Source organism: Phascolarctos cinereus, unplaced genomic scaffold, assembly GCF_003287225.1.
Source record: "Phascolarctos cinereus isolate Bilbo 61053 unplaced genomic scaffold, phaCin_HiC Scaffold_4;HRSCAF=312, whole genome shotgun sequence".
In the NCBI taxonomy this organism is placed as follows: Eukaryota; Metazoa; Chordata; class Mammalia; order Diprotodontia; family Phascolarctidae; genus Phascolarctos; species Phascolarctos cinereus.
Genome location: NW_027555847.1, coordinates 146,710,251 through 146,731,445, shown reverse-complemented (window position 1 = coordinate 146,731,445; position 21,195 = coordinate 146,710,251). Strand labels below are relative to the sequence as shown.

The 21,195-nt window shown below is 34.0% G+C and overlaps 1 protein-coding gene across 4 annotated transcripts in view; it reads right to left on the bottom strand.

The window, feature by feature from the left end:
- VPS13A (vacuolar protein sorting 13 homolog A) overlaps window positions 1-21,195 on the bottom strand; it is a 269,159-nt gene that overhangs the window by 203,534 nt on the left and 44,430 nt on the right. For all 4 annotated transcript variants that reach the window (XR_013485955.1, XM_078152664.1, XM_020995599.2 and 1 more), the window contains exons 8-22: window positions 18,353-18,412; window positions 18,025-18,108; window positions 17,261-17,318; window positions 15,472-15,599; window positions 15,135-15,241; window positions 13,384-13,555; window positions 11,727-11,789; window positions 11,091-11,211; window positions 9,208-9,302; window positions 7,933-8,075; window positions 6,064-6,253; window positions 5,854-5,968; window positions 4,541-4,677; window positions 3,939-4,071; window positions 2,726-2,843 (exon numbers count right to left, since the gene is read on the bottom strand). Coding sequence is in view for 3 of the 4 variants with exons in the window: in XM_078152664.1 (XP_078008790.1) it covers window positions 2,726-2,843; window positions 3,939-4,071; window positions 4,541-4,677; window positions 5,854-5,968; window positions 6,064-6,253; window positions 7,933-8,075; window positions 9,208-9,302; window positions 11,091-11,211; window positions 11,727-11,789; window positions 13,384-13,555; window positions 15,135-15,241; window positions 15,472-15,599; window positions 17,261-17,318; window positions 18,025-18,108; window positions 18,353-18,412 (1,724 nt within the window). In the remaining variant the exon portion in view is untranslated. The remainder of the gene's footprint in view (window positions 1-2,725; window positions 2,844-3,938; window positions 4,072-4,540; window positions 4,678-5,853; window positions 5,969-6,063; window positions 6,254-7,932; window positions 8,076-9,207; window positions 9,303-11,090; window positions 11,212-11,726; window positions 11,790-13,383; window positions 13,556-15,134; window positions 15,242-15,471; window positions 15,600-17,260; window positions 17,319-18,024; window positions 18,109-18,352; window positions 18,413-21,195) is intronic.

The window sequence follows — 21,195 nt, the reverse complement described above, 5'->3', positions numbered from 1 at the left end:
GTGTCCTTCACTCCCCACCAGAATGAGCCCAATCTCTTTAAAGGCCAGGAAATAAGCAAATATCATGAGCAAAAAGAAACATACAATAGATTCTTATTATGCGAAGAATGAAGATCAAGGCAGAAATTCTGAAGAGGACAACATTGTCAACAAACCCACATCTGGAACCTCAAAAGGGAATATGAACTGGTCTGAAGCCCAAAAAGCCTTCTTAGAAGAGCTCAAGAAGGATTTTAAAAGTCAACTGAGAGAGGTAGAAGAAAAAATGGGAAAAGAAATGAGAGGAATGCAAGAGAGAATCAATAGCTTGGAAGAGGAAGGACAAAAATTAACTGTAGAAAACAAGTCCTTAAAAAAATACAATTGGCCAACTGGAAAAAAAGTACACTGAAGAAAACAAGTCCCTAAAAAATACAATTGGCCAAATGGGGAAGGAGGTACAAAATCTAATAGAAGAAAACAATTTGTTAAAAATTAGAATTGAGCAAATGGAAGCTAATGACTCTATGAGAGAGCAAGAATCAGTCAAACAAAAACAAAAGAATGAAAAAATAGATGAAAACACAAAATACCTCATTGGTAAAACAACTAACCTGGAAAACAGATCCACGAGAGACAATTTCAAAATTATTGGTCTATCTGGAAATCATGAAAAAAAAGAGCCTGGACAGTATCTTTCAGGAAATCATAAAGGAAAACTGCCCTGAGGTCCTAGAACCAGAGGGTAAAATAGCCATAGAAAGAATCCACCGATCACCTCCTGAAAGAGATCCCAAATTGAAAACACCAAGGAATATAGTAGCCAAATTCCAAAATTACCAGGTCAAAGAGAAAATACTATTAGCAGCCAGAAAGAAACAATTTAAGTATCATGGAACCACAGTCAGGATTAAACAAGACCTTGCAGCTTCTATATTAAAAGACCACAGGGCATGGAATATGATATTCCGTAAGGCAAAGGAGCTTGGATTACAACCAAGGATCAACTACCCAGCAAAAATGAGCATGATCTTTCAGGGGAGGAGATGGATATTCAACAAAATAGGGGACTTCCATACCTTCCTGATAAAAAGACCAGAGCTCAACAGAAAATTTGATCTTCAAATACAAGACTCAAGAGAGACATAAAAAGGTAAATGGGACAGAAAGAAACATGTGATTAATAAGGGCAAACTGTTTACATCCCCACAAAGGAAGATGACACTTGCAACTCTTGAGAATCGTATTGCTGTTACACCACGTTAAAGGGGTATACATAAAGAGGGTGGATATAAATTGACTTTGAGGTAATGATGAAAAAAATCTAATCAAGTGGGTTACATGGATACAAGTAAGTGAATTAATCTGATCTAAGAAAATGTACTGAGAGAAAAGGAAAGGAGGAGGCAGACAAGGGTAAATTATATCACAGGAAAAGGCACAAAAACCTATTCCAGCAGAGGGAAAGAAGATGAGCATTGTTTGAACCTTACTCTCATCAGATTTGGCTCAAGAAGGGAGTAACATAATCAGTTAGGCATAAAAATCTAACATGCCCTATAGGCAGTAGGAGGCAAAAAGGGAAAGAAAAAGGAGGAGGCTAATAGAAGGGAGGTGGGACTGAGGGAGGCAGTGGTAAAAAGCAAAACATTAGTCAGGAGGGAAAAGGAGAGAGGAGAAAGAAAAGCATAAATGGGGGGGAAAGAATGGAGAGAAAGATACAGATTGTAATCATAATTGCAAATATGATATATGAATGTAATGGAATACTACTGTGCTATAAGAAATGATGAACAGATGTCAGATAAACCTAGAAAGACTTGTATGGTTTGATGCTGAGTGAAGTGAGCAGAACCAGGAGAATGCTGTACACAGAAACAGCCACATTGAGTGATGACTGACTTTGATAGACTTAACCCCCCTCGGCAATACAAGGATCCAAGACATTTCCAAAAGCCTCATGATAGAAAATGCTACCCACATCCAAAGAAAGAACTATGGAGTTTGAATGCAGATCAAAACATATTATTTGCTATTTTTTTCTTCTGTTGTATTTTGTTTCCTCTTTCAGGGGGTTCCTCCTATTAGTTCTAATTCTCTCTTACAACATCACTAATGTGAAAACATGTTTAATAGGAATGTATATGTATAGCCTATATTAGATTGCATGCCATCTTGGGGAGGGAGGGGGAGAAAAATTTGAAACTTAAAAGCTTATGGAAGTGATTGTTGATAAATTAAAATAAATTAATAAAAAAAATTTTTAAATGTTAGTTAACTTTAAAATTAAGTTTTCATTTTTTTTTAATTATCAAGTATATAGTAGTTAGGTAATATACATTTTTATGTATATCTAACTGAAGTTTCTTGAATGTGGCCTTCTTTGATTACACCTAAATATTAATGCGGCCTTACAACATGAAAAGGTTCCCCATCTGGGTTAGTACAAGCAGGTATTATAGCTGTATAACAAAATATATTCTAAGAAGAACAGTAAAACACTGTTATTATTGGGTCATCTTCCAAAACAAGCAATTAAATTCATTATATATAACCAGACATTAAAATGGTATTTGTTTAAACAGGGTAATCTACATGAATTAAATTCATTCATTCAGCCAGATACTTAAAATCTATTTGTTAAAGAGTCCTCTACATCTTTTAAAAGAGTCAAATATACGAAATATTTTCCTAATGATCCAATTACTAAAAAACAAAGCCCTTATAACCAAGAGATGAAACCTACTTAGGCATTCTTATATCTGTGACAACCATGGACTTGGACAATTCCACATTAAAATGCAGCGGCTTCAAGATATGCTGATGAGAACACTTGAGTTTTCGAGCTTCTTTCCAATCATCACCTAGAAACAATAAATTAACTGTATGTATATTTGCTATACATAGCATCTGAAAGCTTCAGCATAATCCTGGAACACTTCTCACTAGCATCTGTTTATTTCCATCCTCCCTTGATCACAGTGATCCCCCAGGTTTGTTTTCTCTACTTCTTTCTTCCCTTGCTGCTACTTAAAGTTCCTGCTGACCTACACTCTTGAGGTAGCCAGAGGTATTAGAGTAGAGCAGTAAATATCATGGACGAGGAAGCTAAATCATTTTAGAAGGAAAGGTAGGCCAGGGAGAGAGGGCATGTCTCAGGACTCATATTTACAAAAATCAAATCAGAAAAAATTAGAATTAGAAAAATTAGAAAAAATTAGAAAAAATCAAATTAGAAAAAAATCAAACCTGAATTACATAATTTCACTATTTAGCTCCCAACCTGCAACATGCAAGCACATTTAAAGAATGGTTGTCTTTTTTTTTTTAAAGAGCACTTATGGTATCAATGAAATTTTGGTGAATAAAGTAGTCAATCTGCTCTATATAAGAACAGTATCACAATCATAGATAAGTATGTAACACTAGGAGATTTCATCCTTTCTTTACAAAATCTCCCCAAACATTAGCATGAGTAGTGTTAATGAGCTTTAAGAACTGTTGTTCATAAAACTCCCCTAACAAAAGTATTAAAATATAGCAATATACTGATTTTGTACAGGAAATTTTTGACAAATTTCTCTCTACAACTTCATAAGTTTCTGCACTTTGTGTCCTTGGTTTTGGAAATGCAAACTAATTTTAACACTGGCAAAATCAGGACATAATTTCGATGATAATTACAGCATATCCCAGAACCAAATTTGGATTAACTTTGGTGTAACCACTATTTTAGATTGAAAATTGACAGTTTGGTAAAAGAAAAACTAAATTCTAACTCCAAGAAAAACCTTGAATTATATTCAATCCTATTGAGTCATCTAAGTTCTCATACTGTGGGAATCTGTTATACCCAAAGAAGAAAATAATTCTAAAGGATGAAACTTCCAATAAAACACCCAAGACTCAAATTTAGAGAATACAAGGGGGAGAAAAACAATGATTTATGTTATACTTACCAGCTGTGCTAAAAAGTAGCTGTATGCTACTAAGCTGAATATCAAAATTATCATAAGCTCTAGACATAATCTCTTCGATATTACACTGATTTTTTTCAATGTGTGGTAACTCCGAACGATTCCTGCTTGATACCTTAAAAATTAACATTATGAAGATGTATTTAAAACAGTTCAAAGCATGGCTTCACTTTAAAGCTTCCATTTTTGACAAACATAAAATAAATAACTGGGAACAATATTAATTCATACAGGTGGGGAAAAAAAGACCGTAACAAAATGAGATAGGTAATCTGCTTTTTCACAAGAAATGCATCACAAATTATGTGGCTCATCCTGTACATCTTCATTTAGAGATGTACTGAACCAACCTGACTAGATGAAAATTCAAATTATTTTAAATCACCAAGGAAGAAGATTTCATCTGCTAATTTTGGTAACAGTTTATATCTCTAAAAAAAAAATTACATACACCACAGCATAATATCCATGTAACAAGCTAGGTTTCATTTCATCAACAACAAAGAGGTAGCAAATATATTCAGAATTATCAAAATAATATTTAGAAAACTTTATATATATTATAATATATTATAAATGTATACCTTTAGATGACCAAGATCCAAGAGAAGTATATTTGATGTGGGAGTATAAAATCCATTTTGGGGGATAATAATATATGAAGCCTTCATATTAATTTTGAGATCAAGAATTTTCTGTGTTTCAATAATATACGATAGACCTTTAAAATAAAAAACTTAATAATTAGTCATTTTTAATTACAACCAGAACACAATTAGTATTTGTGGCCTAATTGATATGTCAATTATACATTAAGTAAATCTGAGAGTTGTATATATAATTTTAACATACATACTACAGAGACAATCAACTTCACAAATGTAGTAACCATCATAATACAATTAGGAAGATTTAAAACTGGCTGAATAATCATATAAAAGATAAATTAATGAGCTGAACAAAAATGAACATTAATGAATTAATGTCATTATGGAAGTCTCCAAGAATACAACAGGTCACCGTCCTCCATTAATTATCAAAGGTAACGCTTCTGTCCTTTAATTAGCCACTCTGTTGAACTCATCATATGTATATAATTCAAACTAGTTTTTGTAGAATTATTTGGGTACATGTCTCATTTCCCCTACTATAACATAGCATCCAAAGAATTAAGATGGGCACAAACTGACTGCAACATATTACCAATTATAAATAGCACAGAAAAAGTGACATAAAAACATCATTCAGGAAAATATAAGGTTACAAATACAGGTGAACTTAGCAAGGAATTATGACATCAAAAGACTAAACGATAATAAACAGAAAGGGAAAGTGTGAGAAAGGAAGGAAAAGGAAAACCAAAACTAGGTGTCAAAAGAAATAAGTTAAAAACCAGCCTTAGTATCCCCTAAAAGAGTAACCGAAAATTTAATAGTACAAATTTAGTTTTGATCCTTTCAAGTGTGAAAAGGATATATTTACTACCATTTTTTAGGGGGAAGGGAATTCGTGATTTTACTGATGTAGGAAACTCCCAATCAAGGATATTTATTCCCAAAGGCAGAACAGTAAACTGTTGGACAATTTACATTCTCAAACAAATTACTGAGGCACTGAGAGATTAAATGACTTGCCCAGGATCACAGGACCAGGATGTGTCAGAGGCAGGACTTGAATCTAGAAATTCCTGTCTCTGAGGACTGTCCTCCACTACACCAAAATGCTTCACATTTATTACCCTATTGATATTTAAAGATAAAAATAAATCAAATCAAATTCCACAACAATTTATCTAGAAAATTTAAGATTATAGCCTTTAAAATAATAAACTAAGCATTTCTTTATGTGTTAAATGACTTTGTCTTTTGATTCACCAGCAGTGAATGTTAGCATTTACCTGTTGCTGTTTTCTCACGAAATTCTTCCAATTTCATCAAAGTTGCTGTTGTCAACTGTGCCAAACGAACTTCTTTTGGGGGTCGAAAGAATTCCACTACACCATTCACTGTTTTCTATTAAAATACAATTATCACTAGCATGATACACAAGCTTATTTTTACACGGACATCAAAGAAAAATCTATGACGACAGAAAGATCTTTACTTACTGCATCATACATGATTTCCAAAGGCTCAGCTTCTATAACACATCTCTGAGCAGCAGATCCATCTAATGGGTTGGTCTCAAACATAATTTTGAAAAGTGAAGAAAAGTCATCCAATGGAGAAAGGAGACAAGGTTTTGAGTCATAACTTGATGAACCAGTAACATGAAATGAGTCTATCTTGCTTTCAAATCTATGTGAAAAAGGACAGCACAAAAATTTATATACAAAATAAGCATTTTCAATATTAAAAATATGAAACAAAAATTAATAGTTTAAATTAAAATTTCATAATTCCCAATCAATAAATTCAAGGAAAAATATTTTCTGTCTGAAGTGGCAGAGCTTTAAATGTGTGTCAGTCTGCTTTATTGGTTCTCTATTTTTGTCATAACCACAAAAAGTGGTTATCATCCCTCAGAGTTCTCTTCTGAGCCCTCTTCTCTTATCCCTTTTTATTATCTCACTTGGTGATCTCATGAACTGTCATGGGTTCAATTATTATCTGAATGCAAATGATTCCCTCTCTGTACATGTAGCTCTAATCTCTCTCCTGAGCTATACTGCCATACCACCACCTGCCTTTTTGACATCTTGAACTGGATGTCCCATAAGCATCTCAAACAAAATATGACCAAAACAGAACCCATTACCTGTATCCACAAAATCCTCCCCCATTCCTAAGTTCCCTGTAATACCAAAGGTACCACCACCCTCCCAGTCATCCAGGTTTGCAACCCTGGTGTCATTTTTGATTCCTCCCTCACCCCATACATCCAATTAGTTGATAAATCCTCTTGGCACTTGACCTTTATAGTACCTCTCAGATACATCCCTCCCCTTCTCTTCATTCACAGTCATCACTCTGGTTCAGGCCCTTGCCTAGACTACTATAATAGTCTTTTAATCAATCTCCTTGCCTCAAACCCCACCATACCAGTCCATCCTCCAGTAAGACTCTACAATGATTTTCCTAAATCATGGGCCTGAAAATGCCACCCCAGTACTCACCAAACTCCAGTGGCTTCCCATTACCTACAGGATTAAATATAAAGTCCTCTTTTTGACCCACAAAGCTCTTTAAAACCTGGCCTCCTCCTTTATTTCCATTCTTCCTCCACGTTAAATCCCTTTCACAAAGTCTAGCATCTGGCTATTCTATCCTATTTGCTGTTCCTTGCTGTTCACTCCATCTCACCTTCCTTTGCACAGGCTGTCCTCCATGCCTGGAATGTTCTCACTTCTTGCTTCACCTGACTTCCTTCAAAGTTCACCTTCTACACCTTCTTTCACGGTCCACCCAACTACTGGTGCCTTCCCCCCTTAGATTACCTTTCACCTATTCTGTCTACATCTTGTACATACATAGTTATTTACGTGTTGTCTCACAACATTCAAATGTCATCTCCCTGAGGGCAGAGACTATTTTTGCCTTTCTTTGTATCACCAGTCCTAAGCATAATGCCTGCCACATACTAAGTCCTTAATTAATGCATGTTGACTTTATATTAACTTCAAACTTTTCTCAATACCTACTTAGTGATCTAGAAAAGCTAGCATTTATCATACGTATTAAGTTCAACTTTGAAAGGAAGTATCATCAAATTCCATAACAAGATTGAAACACAATAAAACTAGTTGGTGACTGCACATCGCTTCTCACACCAAAAACAAGTTCTGGACATATTTTAAAATTATACAAAAGTCATAAAAACTATACTTAAAAAGAAACTTTTAAACAGTATTAAACCCATTAAACAGTAGCATGCCTATAGAAATACTGAAAAATAAGTAAGATTCCGACATATTCTAATTCTTACATTGTGATCTTTCCTCATAATAGGATTAAAATTGAGATAGAGGGGTGCTTACTTTATTGCTTGTGCTCCCGGTCGTTGTATGATCAATGTGCTGAATTCTCCTAAGGAAATATGTACCAACTCAGATTTTTTCTGCTTTTCCCTTAAGGAAATATGCATGCTTTCCAAGCGTAGAAATAATTTTTTGGCTTCATACTAGGGAATATGTAAAGAAGCATAAAAAGAAAATTGAATAAAAAATGAACATACCTATTATTATTTCCACAACCGTTTTTTCAAAGAATCTAAAATACTTTAAATACATCTAGTTATAAAGTTGCTATATGACATGAAGAAACAGGTAGCAATTCTTAATCTCTCTTTTGCAAGGGGAAATGTTATATTCACAAATAAATTATATAACAATATGACTATACTACAAAGATAAGCATTCAATTTGTTGTTCAATCATGTCTGATTCTTTGTGACTCCATTTGGGGGTTTTCTTGGCAAAGACACTGAGTAGTTTGCTATTTTCTTCTCCAGCTTTTTTTTACAGATGAGGAAACTAAGGCACACAGGGTTAAGTGACTTGTCCAGGGTCATACAGCTAGTAAAAGTGTCTGAGGACAGATCTGAACTCATGAAGATGAGTCTTCTGAATCTAAGCCACTGTACCACCTAGCAGCCAAGCATTTGACAGTACTGGCTGAAAAACCCTTCAAATATGGTATGTACCTACCCAAGTCGTTTTCCCTGGTTCTCCTAAGAGCCAATGCACAAAGGAACTTGTCAGGGGTAGGCAGGTACACTGGGTCAGAGCCAAAATGCTGTGGCTCAGCTTTTCTTGAACTACCAATGAAGGATAAATGAATTCAAAATGAGCCATAGCAGGCTGGGGAGCCTCTTGCTAGCCAAAATCAGGAAGGATTTCTCTACCTGAGAACATAGGACTAGAAGTCAGTGCACTGGTGCCTAGCTCAGAAACTTTAGGGAACATATTTCTGCGAAACCTTCTTCTTTGTATATAAAAGGGGCTTTGACTTAATGACCTGTAAGATCCACTCAGCTTTAAAGTGTCATAATTTAGGATCAAATCCATACAGATTGGTTTTTGTTGTTTTATTTTTTGATCACCAATTCTGATATGGTAACGAATGCTAAATCTTTTAAGAATATCAAAGCATTCATTAAAGATAAATGAAATAAACTATTTTGTACACACATTCTTATTTTATATTACATACTTTTCCAAATATAAAAAATAGATTCCACAAAATAATAAGATGATATAAAAAGAAATGGTTGCATCAAACATTTAGCAAATTTCTATGTAATGATATCATACTGTTTTGGGCAACGTTGGGTCAACCACGGTTTCACTATAACCAATTGCTTCATAGAGTTTAGCCTTCTCTTCAGCTGTCATATATTCTTCAAGACCTTATAGATTAGAAATAAAAAAAAAATTAATAAAATTACATTAACTGTAGTTTAGCCTTTCTTAAATGTTTTCAACATGCAGTATTTCTTATGTTTTGATAATGCCTGCAAAGAATTTTAAAAGATATACAATGCCAGACATAAAAACAATTAAATTATTAATTACTGGCTTTAAGAAATGTTGTTTAAGGGACCAAAGGTAGATGGAATAAAAGTCCACTCATTATGAAATGGAGTATGAAAAATGTTACTGAGATTTTATTTTCTAAATTACAGTGAAAATTCAATTAAGAAATTCTTTAGAAATTAAGCATCCACAAAATGAAGCTTATCATAACTAAACAAAATATTCATAAATTATGTAAAGAAATCATGCATATAAACATGTTCAGCTATTGCTTGCTGCCTTTAAAAAAAATAAGGAAATAGGTTGTAAAACGCCTAGCAAACTGTTAAGAACAGATAGTAATTGTCATATTACTATCCCCTAATTAACTTTCATTTTTGTCTCTGTATTCGTGGTTCATTCCTTGAAACAACAACCAACAACACCTGCAGCTAGCATTTATATGTTTTTTTAAGATCTGCAAATAACTTTAAAACCGTTTTATCCTTACAACAACCACAGGAGGTAGGCATTATTATTATTACTATTATTATTACTATCCCCATTTTACAGATAAGGAAACTGAGGTAGTGGCGAAATTATTTATCTGGGATCACACAGGTAGTGTCTAAGGCCAGATCTGAACTCAGCTTTTTCTGACTCAAGATTCAGTGGCCAATTTGCTACCCCACCTAGCTGCCTCATCTTCATGCATCTTCCCTATACCACCCCCCGACTCCCACCCCCCTGATTTCCACCTCTTGCTCTGAGAACTATATTGGAATCAATACAACCATTTTCTCTGGAAGAAGCATGGCAGATAATGTTCTACTGTTCTATTCATCTTTTTTTTTTACTCTCTAGACTATAACTCCCTTCCCCAGCCACCACACTTCTATAGGAGTATTCCTGCCTATTAGAATATAAGCTCCTTGAGGGCAGAGATGGTCTCACTTTTGTATTTGTATCTCTAGTGCTTAGTATAATATTTGGGACAGAGTAACCACTTAATTATTTCCCATTCAATTTGTTCATAAAACAATTTTATCTAAGTCATTAATAAAAGTATTAAAGAGCACAGGGCCAAGCACTGATTCTTGGGGGAACTTATAGGAAATTTACTGAGAAAATCTCATCGTTCTATAAGATCCCAACAGGTATTCCAGCTCATCACCATCCTGTGTTCTTCTGACTGGAGGACAGAACTTGAACTCCAAAACTTCCATTTAAGGAGGGAGCTCAGCTCAAAGCATCTCCTCATTTCTCACCTGGCTGCTCTACTCTGGGACTCCAAAGATACTCCAGATACTTTCCCCAGCCCTTCCTCCCCTCCCCTCAACTTCCTTTTGCCTTTTATGTGTAGTCTTGCCCTTTTAGATTGCAAGTTCATTGAAGGTAGAAGTTTTTCTGTTTTTCCTATTTATATCCCCAGGGCACAACAGTGGCAGGCAGACAGTAAGCCCATAATAAATATTTACTGATTAACATAACTTCACCAGAAACTTCTTTCCAAGGTGACAATGAACCACAACTATATAACAAGTCATTAAATCAATTCCAAATGCACCAAAATGAATGAATTCACATTTCTGAGGCAAACTGGCATGGAAATGTAAATAAAGAATTACAAGAATTTAGTTTTAAAAGATTAATGACACTATGAATTAACTAAATGAACATACTTGCAGGTTTAGCATCTGCTTGCTCATTACTGTTTGACTCCGACCAATTCCACATCCAACCAAACCAGCCTCTATTTTCCTCAGGATATGCTCCATAAATTTTGAGTCCAGCTTTCTTTATCTATGAATATTATACAAATGAAAATTATATTAAACTATATAAAAATGAATTTATGAAATAAATACGATGAACTGGCTTATAGTTAGTAGTTAAAAAAATAAATTCATACTGTTCTTTCAGAAGCCTATATGGTTAAGCAAATAAATGCCCTATGGACATACTTTTACAACAGAACATATGCAAAAACATATTTATCCAAATTACGGATTCAAAAGTCTTATACCTCTCTATGGTTTCTAAGAATTGCTGCTGACAGAGAAGTTTCCTTCTTATTATGAAAAGCAAGAATTCAGTAAAAGCCACTGCCCTTTTATAATAATGTATTTCTCTTCAATAAATTCAAGAATTTAAAGGACTACTATTTTCACAGAAAGTAACCCAAGATTAAAATGGGTAAGGCAGGGTCTCAGCCAAAGTATTTTAGGTACATAAACTGGAATCCATATGATTTTATCCTCTAATTTCAAAGAGCTTGGTCTTACTTTCCAGTAACTGAAAAAAATTTACAAATTTACCTCAACTTCTGCTTGTTGTCTTGCCAAAATGATGTTAAATACATCCAAGATCTTTTCCAAATGCTGAAAGTAAAAAGAGAAAAGACGTGTGAACATCATCTATGTAACTTTATATAGGATATCCTCTATTAAATTACTGTAGTGTAAGTTGAGGCAAGTTTTGTGTGTTGGAAGGATGACACAGAGTGAGCAAAACAAAGAAACGACGAAAGAACTAGAGAGCAGAAATGAAGAGAAATAAGTATGAAATGGAAAACATCTCATTTTTCAAGAGTAACACCCGAAAAGCTGTGCCTATACTATTAGCTGCAGCAGACACTGCCACGACAAACAAAAAAAGGATAGAATTTTAAAATATATTCATATGTTTGAAACATAACGCAGTACAGCATTAGCAAAAAAATCTATTCAATAATCACTTTAAATATAAACATATGTTAAATGAAACTAATTCTGATTTTAGGTAATAATAAAGACCCTATGCTTTACCTTTAACAGAATAACCACAGACATGATAAAGTTATCAATTGATTTACTGCCAGGGGCATCAAAACAATGATTTTTATTTTGTTTCTTCAAATCAATTAATCAACCTGTTTTCAATGAATGGCATGCGTACTTTGTAATTAGCACTATGGATTTTGGCTTAGGGGAAACTAAAGAAATGAAAGGCATCATCATGGAGCAGAAAGAATCCGGAACGAAATCAGGAGACATTAGTTCTAGTCCTAATACTACTGAAAATTAACTGTGTGAGCTTTGGCTCACCTTTCACTTAACCAGGCTATCACTTCCTTTTGCACAAAACAAGAAAACAAAAATGTTTCATCACTAAGCTCTCTCCTATAGGATTCTATAAACTAAAAATTTACTGGTAGAAAGAAAAACGAACAACACTACACAAACAATGCAAATATAAAATTAGGAGGCACAGACTAAACATGTTAAAGCTAATTCAGAGAAAGAAAAAATCAGTATAAGCCACAGTAGTTGAAAATTTTATAAGGGGGAAAGGATAGGATCTTGGTCTTAATGTATGAACAGAATTTTGATAGTCATAGAAAAACCAAGAGGTTATGAGCACTGTAAGCAGAGCACATAAACAAAGATTTGCGTGCAGAAATTAACGTGAAATATATATGAGACTAAGGAAATTCTTATGATTAGCATATAGGATCTATGTTAGCAAATTGTGTGAAATAAGGTATAGTGACTGGACTATGTAAACTTTAAAAATCTGAAAGTCTAGAAAGCCATTGTAGGCACTGTTTGCAATGCAATGTTTACAGATACTTAATCAGAGAAGTGACATAGTAAAACTTTAACATAACTGTGACCCCAGGAAGATTTCATTAATTCCAAAAAGCTTCCAGATTTAGTCAAATTCTAAAGGCTCAGATAACTTAGGAGAGTCTTCAATGACATATAAATGATAGTTGAGAGGATGATTCCTTTATGAAAGTGAATATGGAGAAAAAATAGAAAAAAAACACAACAGACAGACATTAGTAGACGGTACAAACAGAGAAGAGCTGCCATTAAGAGAAAAAAATAATGAGTGGAATCAGGAAAATTGGCAACTGTTAAAAGACAAAAGAAGTTTCAAGTAGTATAGTACAGTCAACATATCATCAATGTTTTAAAAAAAAATGCTAACCTGCAAAGAGCTTAGAATTTCATCAGCTGGCTTCTTACTTCTTATCTTTCTCTTATAAAGCTCTTTATACTGCTTCACGTTTTGCCTATGTTCACATATGTATTTCCATGACCACATGCGCAGCCTGGGCTGGATATTTACTTTAAGAATACCAGTTATTGCATACTTCCACCTAATGAAAAATATATATATAAAATAGCTCTAAGAGATAAAGTTGAAATTATACATATTCTAAAAGTACATATTAATGAAGCAATTTATTATCTCAACGGAAAATTAGCCAGGTGATTTTTTTTCGTCTTCCCTTCTGCTATTCTTTTTGTCAGTTATAGACTACTAGCACCTTGGCCACCAAGAAGGAAATAGTAAGAAGAGAAATTGGACTGAGTCAATCTTACTACCTGTACAAGGAACCAAATGTAAAGGCAAAATGCATGAAAAGAGCCAGTCTTAGAGTCAGAAACATAAGAATTTGGGTGTCCTGCCTCTGATACATACTACCCACATGTCCCTAGTCAAGTCACTTAACCTCTAAAGGTACCTAATCAATTCTTTTTTTCTTTTTTTTTAAGGGAAGCAGTTGGGGTTAAGTGACTTGCCCAGAGTCACACAGCTAGGAAGTATTGTGTGTCTGAGGCCAGATTTGAACTCAGGTCCTCCTGACTCCAGGGCAGGTGGCTCTATCCACTGCACACCTAGCTGCCCCTCAATCGCTACATGCAGTTAGGTGGCACAGTGGATAAAGTGGTGGACCTGGAGTAAGGAAGACCTGTGTTCAAATCCAAGCTCAGATACTTACTACCTGTGTGACCCTGGCCAAGTCATTCAACCTCTGTTTGCCTCAGTTTCCCCAACTGCAAAATGAACATAACAATACCTACTTTTTTCAAGGGCTACTATGAAAATCAAATGAAATATTTTTAAAGATTTAGCACAATATATGGCACATGGCAGGTGCTATATAAATGCTTATTCCATTCTTCCTCTACCTTTAAAGGCTATAACAATACAATTGCCAATCTACATTAGTTAAAGAGGTTTCCTCAATGGAATTCCTTATATCATTAAAATCAAAGGTCTGGTTAAAAAAATAAGAGGAAACAAATGAGGAAAACATTTGCTAGATTTTCAAATTTCATTTTAAGAAAGTTAAGGTAGCTTGATTTACAGGAACATGATTTACACACTACAAAGTAGTTCATATATTGGAAACTGGCTCAAGGAAGAAAAAGTCAACATGTCTAAAGGTTCCAGACAATGAAGGGAATGTAAACTGCAAAGTATTTGACAGATAAAGCTTTGGAATCCAATATCTGATAGAATATGTTCAGATAATTTATCATATAAGGCTTTAAAAAATAGTAGTAATAATGCTGAGCTTGGAAATTTAAAGTCAAATTTAAAGGAAATGTTTTTAATTCAGAAAGTTCAGTCCTGCTAAATAACAACTTGAAAAGAGTTATATTCCAAATGCTATCATTTCAAACTTTGTATTTAATTTCAAAATTTAACATATCAAATTAATGACCCAGGAATTAATAGCTATCCTAATGTTAGCCTCAGACTAGCTATGTCTAAAAAATACACAAGTACCTATAAATAAGAAGGTAGAAAATAATGGGTGAAGAAAATAAACCAACAATGCACCCCCCTCCCTTTCAAATATATAAATTATTCCCAGAAATTATTTTCAAATATCATTTTGCAATTTTATCTTGAATAAAGCATGTTTAAGAAAAAAATATGCTTACCATTTCTTGGCATTGTTGTGAACAAGTACATCAGGCCTATACTTCCTATATGGCAGGTTTTGAGTCATCATGTCAACTGATTCAAGGAGCTCCATGATACTGAAATACTAATAAATGGAAAAAAAGTAAATGTTCTTAAATGTCTCAGGAAAAAAAGTATTATCTAATCACTGAAAGTAAGCAAATGCCTCAATTGTTTACCTTTTTCTAACCACAGAGAAAATAAAAAGTATATAAAATATACTATTTAAATACTGAAGATTATTTCCAAAATTTAGCTCTCATTTTAAAAAATATATAATTGACAATTCAAAATAGTTTACAAAATCAATATCACCTGTAATTTATTCAATTCAATGCCTATATCTTGTAGCCTCACATCCAAATCCAATTTTGGTGCAGAAAAATCTAAATCTGTTCGGTGATTCATGCGGAGTTTGGCTTGAGCCGATATGGGACGGAATACTAGAACATAACATAGGTTAAAAGAAATTAAATTGAGAAAACAGATCAGCCACCTCAATTTTAGACAGCCTCTTTTTCCGTTGTGGTTTCAACCCTTAAAATACTAAAAATAGGGAGGGTTTACAATAAATTCTTTTTTCTCCTTTTCCTACTCATCTATAACTCCTGGACATTGATAAAAAAAAAAAAGTTTACACCACACATCTCAAGCTTGTATTCTTGTCTTCTTGGCCAAAAAGCTCCACAGTGCAGTGAGAACCAGATTAAAATGTAACTGGGAAATGTTTAACAAAATAAATAAAAATACAATACAACCTCCACAATGTTAATTTATGTTTTTTTAAGTCAATATGAGGCCTAGAAGAATTGGTTTCTATTTGAGTTTGACACACTGGTTAACAATTTCATATCAGATTACGATTATAAAATGCTTCTATAGACATTACAAATATTAACACCATTTTACACTGCACCTTGGAGAAATCTGTCTAAGGTCACAGAGGTAATAAGTGACTGTGTCAGTCACTTAAACCCATGTCTACTACAACTGTTCTCCCCAATAATAGCCAAATTGCAGCATCTCTCTTTAATCAAATCTGAGAATATTTTTAGAGCTGGAAGGTATGTATAAGATATTCTAATTAATTTTGGAAGTTTTTTTATCTTTTTTTAATCCACATAATATACTGTCTGCCTTTACTAAATATGATAAGGACTAACTAAATCACATATTAATGTGAAATGAAGAAAAATCTAAAATACACTGAAATTCCAAAATGAGAAGTAAAATAACTCATTACATGTTTGTGCAAGATACTATGGTAGACACTAGGAATACTAAGAAAAAAGCAAAATAGTCTTTGCCTTTAAAGGTTTTGTTTTCTACTGGAGGAAATAAGTTGTATATAGTAGGTAAGTAAATAAAAAATATGCACAAGTAATTTACAGAGATAGAAGGAAAATGCTGACAACTGAAGGATCAGGAAAAACCTTGTGAAGATGCTGACACTTCAGTTGAGTCTCAAAGGGAGTCAGAGATTTCCAGGGTTAGAAGAGATGACTAAAGTATTTGAGCCTGTGTGCAAAAGCACAGAGGAAGTAGGTGAAATACTGAGGACAGAGAAAACCCCATAGTACCATTTAACTGAAAGTGAGCATCTGGGAAGCAATTTAAATCAGTCTGGAAAAACAGGTTGGATTATTACAGTTATGGGTATGCTAAAAGATACATTTATACGGAATATCTATTTAACTATTTCTTTATATATTAGATAGCTCCTTAAAACCAAAAATCATGTTCTACAAGTGGAAACAGAAAGAAGTCTATATCCAGGCAGCTGAATTATTTCAGGTTAAAAACTTTAGAGAGTCCAGCTCAGGAATTGAGTTAGCTAGCATCAACAAACTACCAGTAATAAACACTTCTTGAATGTCCACAGAATATATAACAGCAACTTAACATCTATATTTTCCCTTATGTCTGGAATATTTCCCTATATTCCCAACAGCAAGTTAAATAATAACAAAGACAAAATAAAAATGAAAGGGTTTTTTTTTAAATAATCTAATAGGAATAGGACATTTAATTTCATTAGGTTATCGTTTGAAGCCACTTAAAATTTAATGGCCATTAAAATCTTGGAAAAAAGACTATTACTCACCAAAATCATAACCTTCTGGGATAATGTCTTCATGGACAACTCCATACTTTAAGCTTTCCTATTAAAAGACAAAATTGGTTTTATTTATGGTTAACACCAACATTGTAAAATAATCTGACATTCTGCTATTGCACATACCATGACCTAGTAGAAACATCTATTTTTTTTTTTTACAAACACAAACTCAGTTGCAATACAACATATTTAGCATTGGAAAAATAAGAGTAGTAAATTTAAAATAATCCTTCATAAATCAGTATTGTAAAAGAAAATTGTTAAAAACAAATGCTCATTCAGATAACTGGGTTCACTGAGCTCTCTTGACACATTTTGTCTAGAAAGCAACAAACATAAAATAACAGAGATAAATGTCATAATATGAACATTTTAAAAAACAAAATATCTAGTCATATGCACATTTAAGTGCTTTATATATAGCCATAAAGTACTCTCCCTAAGTCCTACTCTAATGCTAATTGTGGCAAGGAGTGGACTCTGTGTTCTTAAACGTTACACCAGCCAAATGTATGCTCTGGCTGGTCTTACCAAGCAAGAAAATCTTTAAGTGTGGGATCAATGATGAACATATCTTCTTTAGGAGGACCAACTTGGCTTAATTTGGAAAGGCTCATGGCCAAATTCTCATCTACGAAGTTATAGAGGGATTCTTCCTTAATATAGAAGAGTACCCATACTGAAAAAAAAAATCACAAAACCTAACTGAATTAAACAAGCAAAGATACATGACATTAAAATGTACTTACCAAAGATTTCTTATAGTCACCATAGTTGTGAAACATCTTAGAATTCACATTCCAATAGCCAAAAAGGTTATCTAAACGTATTAGCTGAAAATAAAACACGTCTATAAGGTTTCAATTTATTTTTTTAAGTTCTTTTAATAAATTATAACTTTTAATGTGGATTTTCAATAGTCGATTGAGAAATAATCATATATTTGAGCAAATGATAAGATTTAAATCACAATCACTTCTCTACACAGTATTATTTCCCCTTCTTAAAACAAACAAAAAAGACTCTAGCCACGTGTCAAGATGTGGAGAAAATGCAATTAATATTGTTATATTTTACCTTCCAGAACACTTTCTTGGCTGCATCATGTACACATGGTTTCCAATTCTGATCAGTTGTCTAAAAAAAAGAAAAAGACACAAATGAAATCATGTTTATCCAAGGGCTTAATGAAGTCTACATTTATAGCATTAAAACTATAAAATAACTTTATACACTTTAGCACGTGTCTCATTTAATGTACAAAACAATCTCTGATATATGTACTGAAATCATTTACATCCCTACTTTACAGATGAGGAATCTGAGGCTTAAAGAGGTTTTGTAACTTGTCAGAGATGGCAGTCAAATCATTACCAATAACACACAAATTAATCTAAGAAAAATAACATTCAGAGAAAGTCCTAATCATCACACCTCAGAGAGGTCAACTAGAAAAGTCAAAGGGAAACAGCAAATAGCATTACATATTAAGAATGAGTCGAAGAATCATTTAAGAAAAAACTATAAAGAACTACAGGTTCCAAGTCCATAAACAAGTCAACAATTCAAAATAGGGAGGTATTTCACCTGTTAGCACTAAGTACTTGGAGTTCACTAAAAACACAACAAAAAACAAAAAAAAAAGGAAAGCAGACAACTTATAGAAGGCACTTGCTGGCTCAATTGTCTAAACCCTCATAATTTTCTATTTTGTTTCCCATTAGGATGCCATGGCAGGAACTCCTAGGCTTTGGTAGTATGTGGACAGGATTTCCTTCAGATCATACAGCTAATAATTAAGTGCTAAGCAAGACTAGAACTTCTATCTTTTGCTAAGCCCACTGACACTGTTATTTTTTTAAAATTGATATATGAGCATAAATTAAGAGTAGCACATGTGTAGCACTTAATTACTTAAAATTTTATGATAGCAAATTAAGATCATATGGGAACACCACTTGAACTTATACAATGATGCTCCCTATTTTCAAAATTCCTGGCTAGGTCATATGTCTAATTTTAAATAAACTTCAATTCCAGGTACAAAGTAACTTACTTCCTTAATATATCAAATACCGAGGACAATATAAATGTCACTGAATCTGGACACTGAATCTGGAGCCCGAAGACTTCCGTTCAAATGCCTTCTCTGTTGCTTATCCATGTGCTTGGGAGCAAACCACTTCCTGTATCTATATTTTAGTTTATTAGTCTGAAAACAGTTGGACTAGATGATCTCCATGGTACCTTCTAACTCATATTCAACGATCAGCATTCCTGCCATTTCTTTAAAAAAATAATTCTGGTTATTCACCTCAATTTTTTTTTAAGCAACAAATGATCACAAAATAGAACAAAAAACTATGCCTTTGTAATAAGACTGAGATAAATTCATCTTCTTTTTCTCTTCTCCCAGCTCTGCTCCTGACTTTCTGACCTTTACCACCACATCTCAACTGCCTTCTCATCCTTCCCCCCTGTAAGTCTTCTCCTCCCGCTGGTAAGTTTTTCATGGAGTCTCCATTTTGAGGAAGGATCCAGGTCAGTCATTCTTTACTCTTCTCCCCATTCTACTCCTGACTCTCTGGACTTTGCCACCATGTCCCTGCATATACCTTGCTCCACCCTCACACCCATCCAAACACACACTTTTTTAGCTGCTTTTTTATGTGCTGTCTTCCCCCATTGCAACGTAAGCTCTATGAGGCAAGGACTGTGTATTTTTCTTTTTGTTTGCATTTCTTATTTCCAGTGCCTAGCACAATAGTAAGTGCTTAATAAATACTGACTTGACTTTGTCCTTCCATTTTAACTTTCCATAAACTAGGGTTCAAAAATCATCCTTGTAATATTTGGATTAGCTCTACTTTCTTTTCCCTTTAGATTCACTGGATGTCAAAGGATTGCACCCTTAATCGGTAGGTAACAGGAAACCAAAGGGGAGAGGGGCGTGGGGCATGGTCAGATCTGAACTTCAGGAAAATCACTTTGGCAGTTAAGTGGACAATGGATTGGAGAAGGAACATAACTGAGGTAGAGAGAACAATTGCAACGTTACCACAACTGTCCGATGACGAGTTCCTAGACTACGTTGGTAACTATGCCATGGAAAGAAGAAAATGCATTTGAGAAATGTAGAAAAAGAAACTGCAAGATCTGGCAGCTGATTAGATATGTGGAGAGAGAAAGAAGAACTGAAGATGCCACCAAAGTTGTAAACCTGGATGAGTGGGAGGATGGTGTTCCTCTTAACAGTAAATATGGAAGTTCAAAAGTTGGGGGGGGGGGGAAGAGAAAAAAACTTTACAGGGAAGATTAGCATAACTTTGGAAATACTGAGTTTGATATGCTGGTGGAATATCCAGGTTTAAATGTCCAACAAGCAACTGGTGTTGGAAAAATGTAGCTCAGGAGAGACTAGGTCTATATAAACAGATGTGGAAACCATCTTCATACAGATGATAATTGAACCTAAGGCAGCTGCTGAGATTACCAAATGAGAGACTATTAGGACAAAAAGATAAAGCCCAGGACACAGTTTTGAAGGATATCCACAGTTAATGGGCACAATATGACAGTCACTCACACACCATGTTTTGTTATTAAACCTTCAAAAGAGCAACAGCAACACATTAACCTTTCTAATCTATTCCTATTACTTTCCTGAAACTATTCTAAAAGACTGAGGTTCTCCCAAGACATTTTCTAAATCCTTATCCTCCTTGATATTTAGGACCTGACACTGCTGAACATTCTGAAATGTTGTCTTCCCTTAGTTTCCAAACAATGGACTCTCTGGTACTCATTTCTGACCAATACTGTCTCCTTGGCCAGGTCTTTTTTCTTCAACCCTCCAAATTCAAGTATTATACAAAGTACTATATTTGTACTATAATTTTCTCCTGACTATATACTGTCTC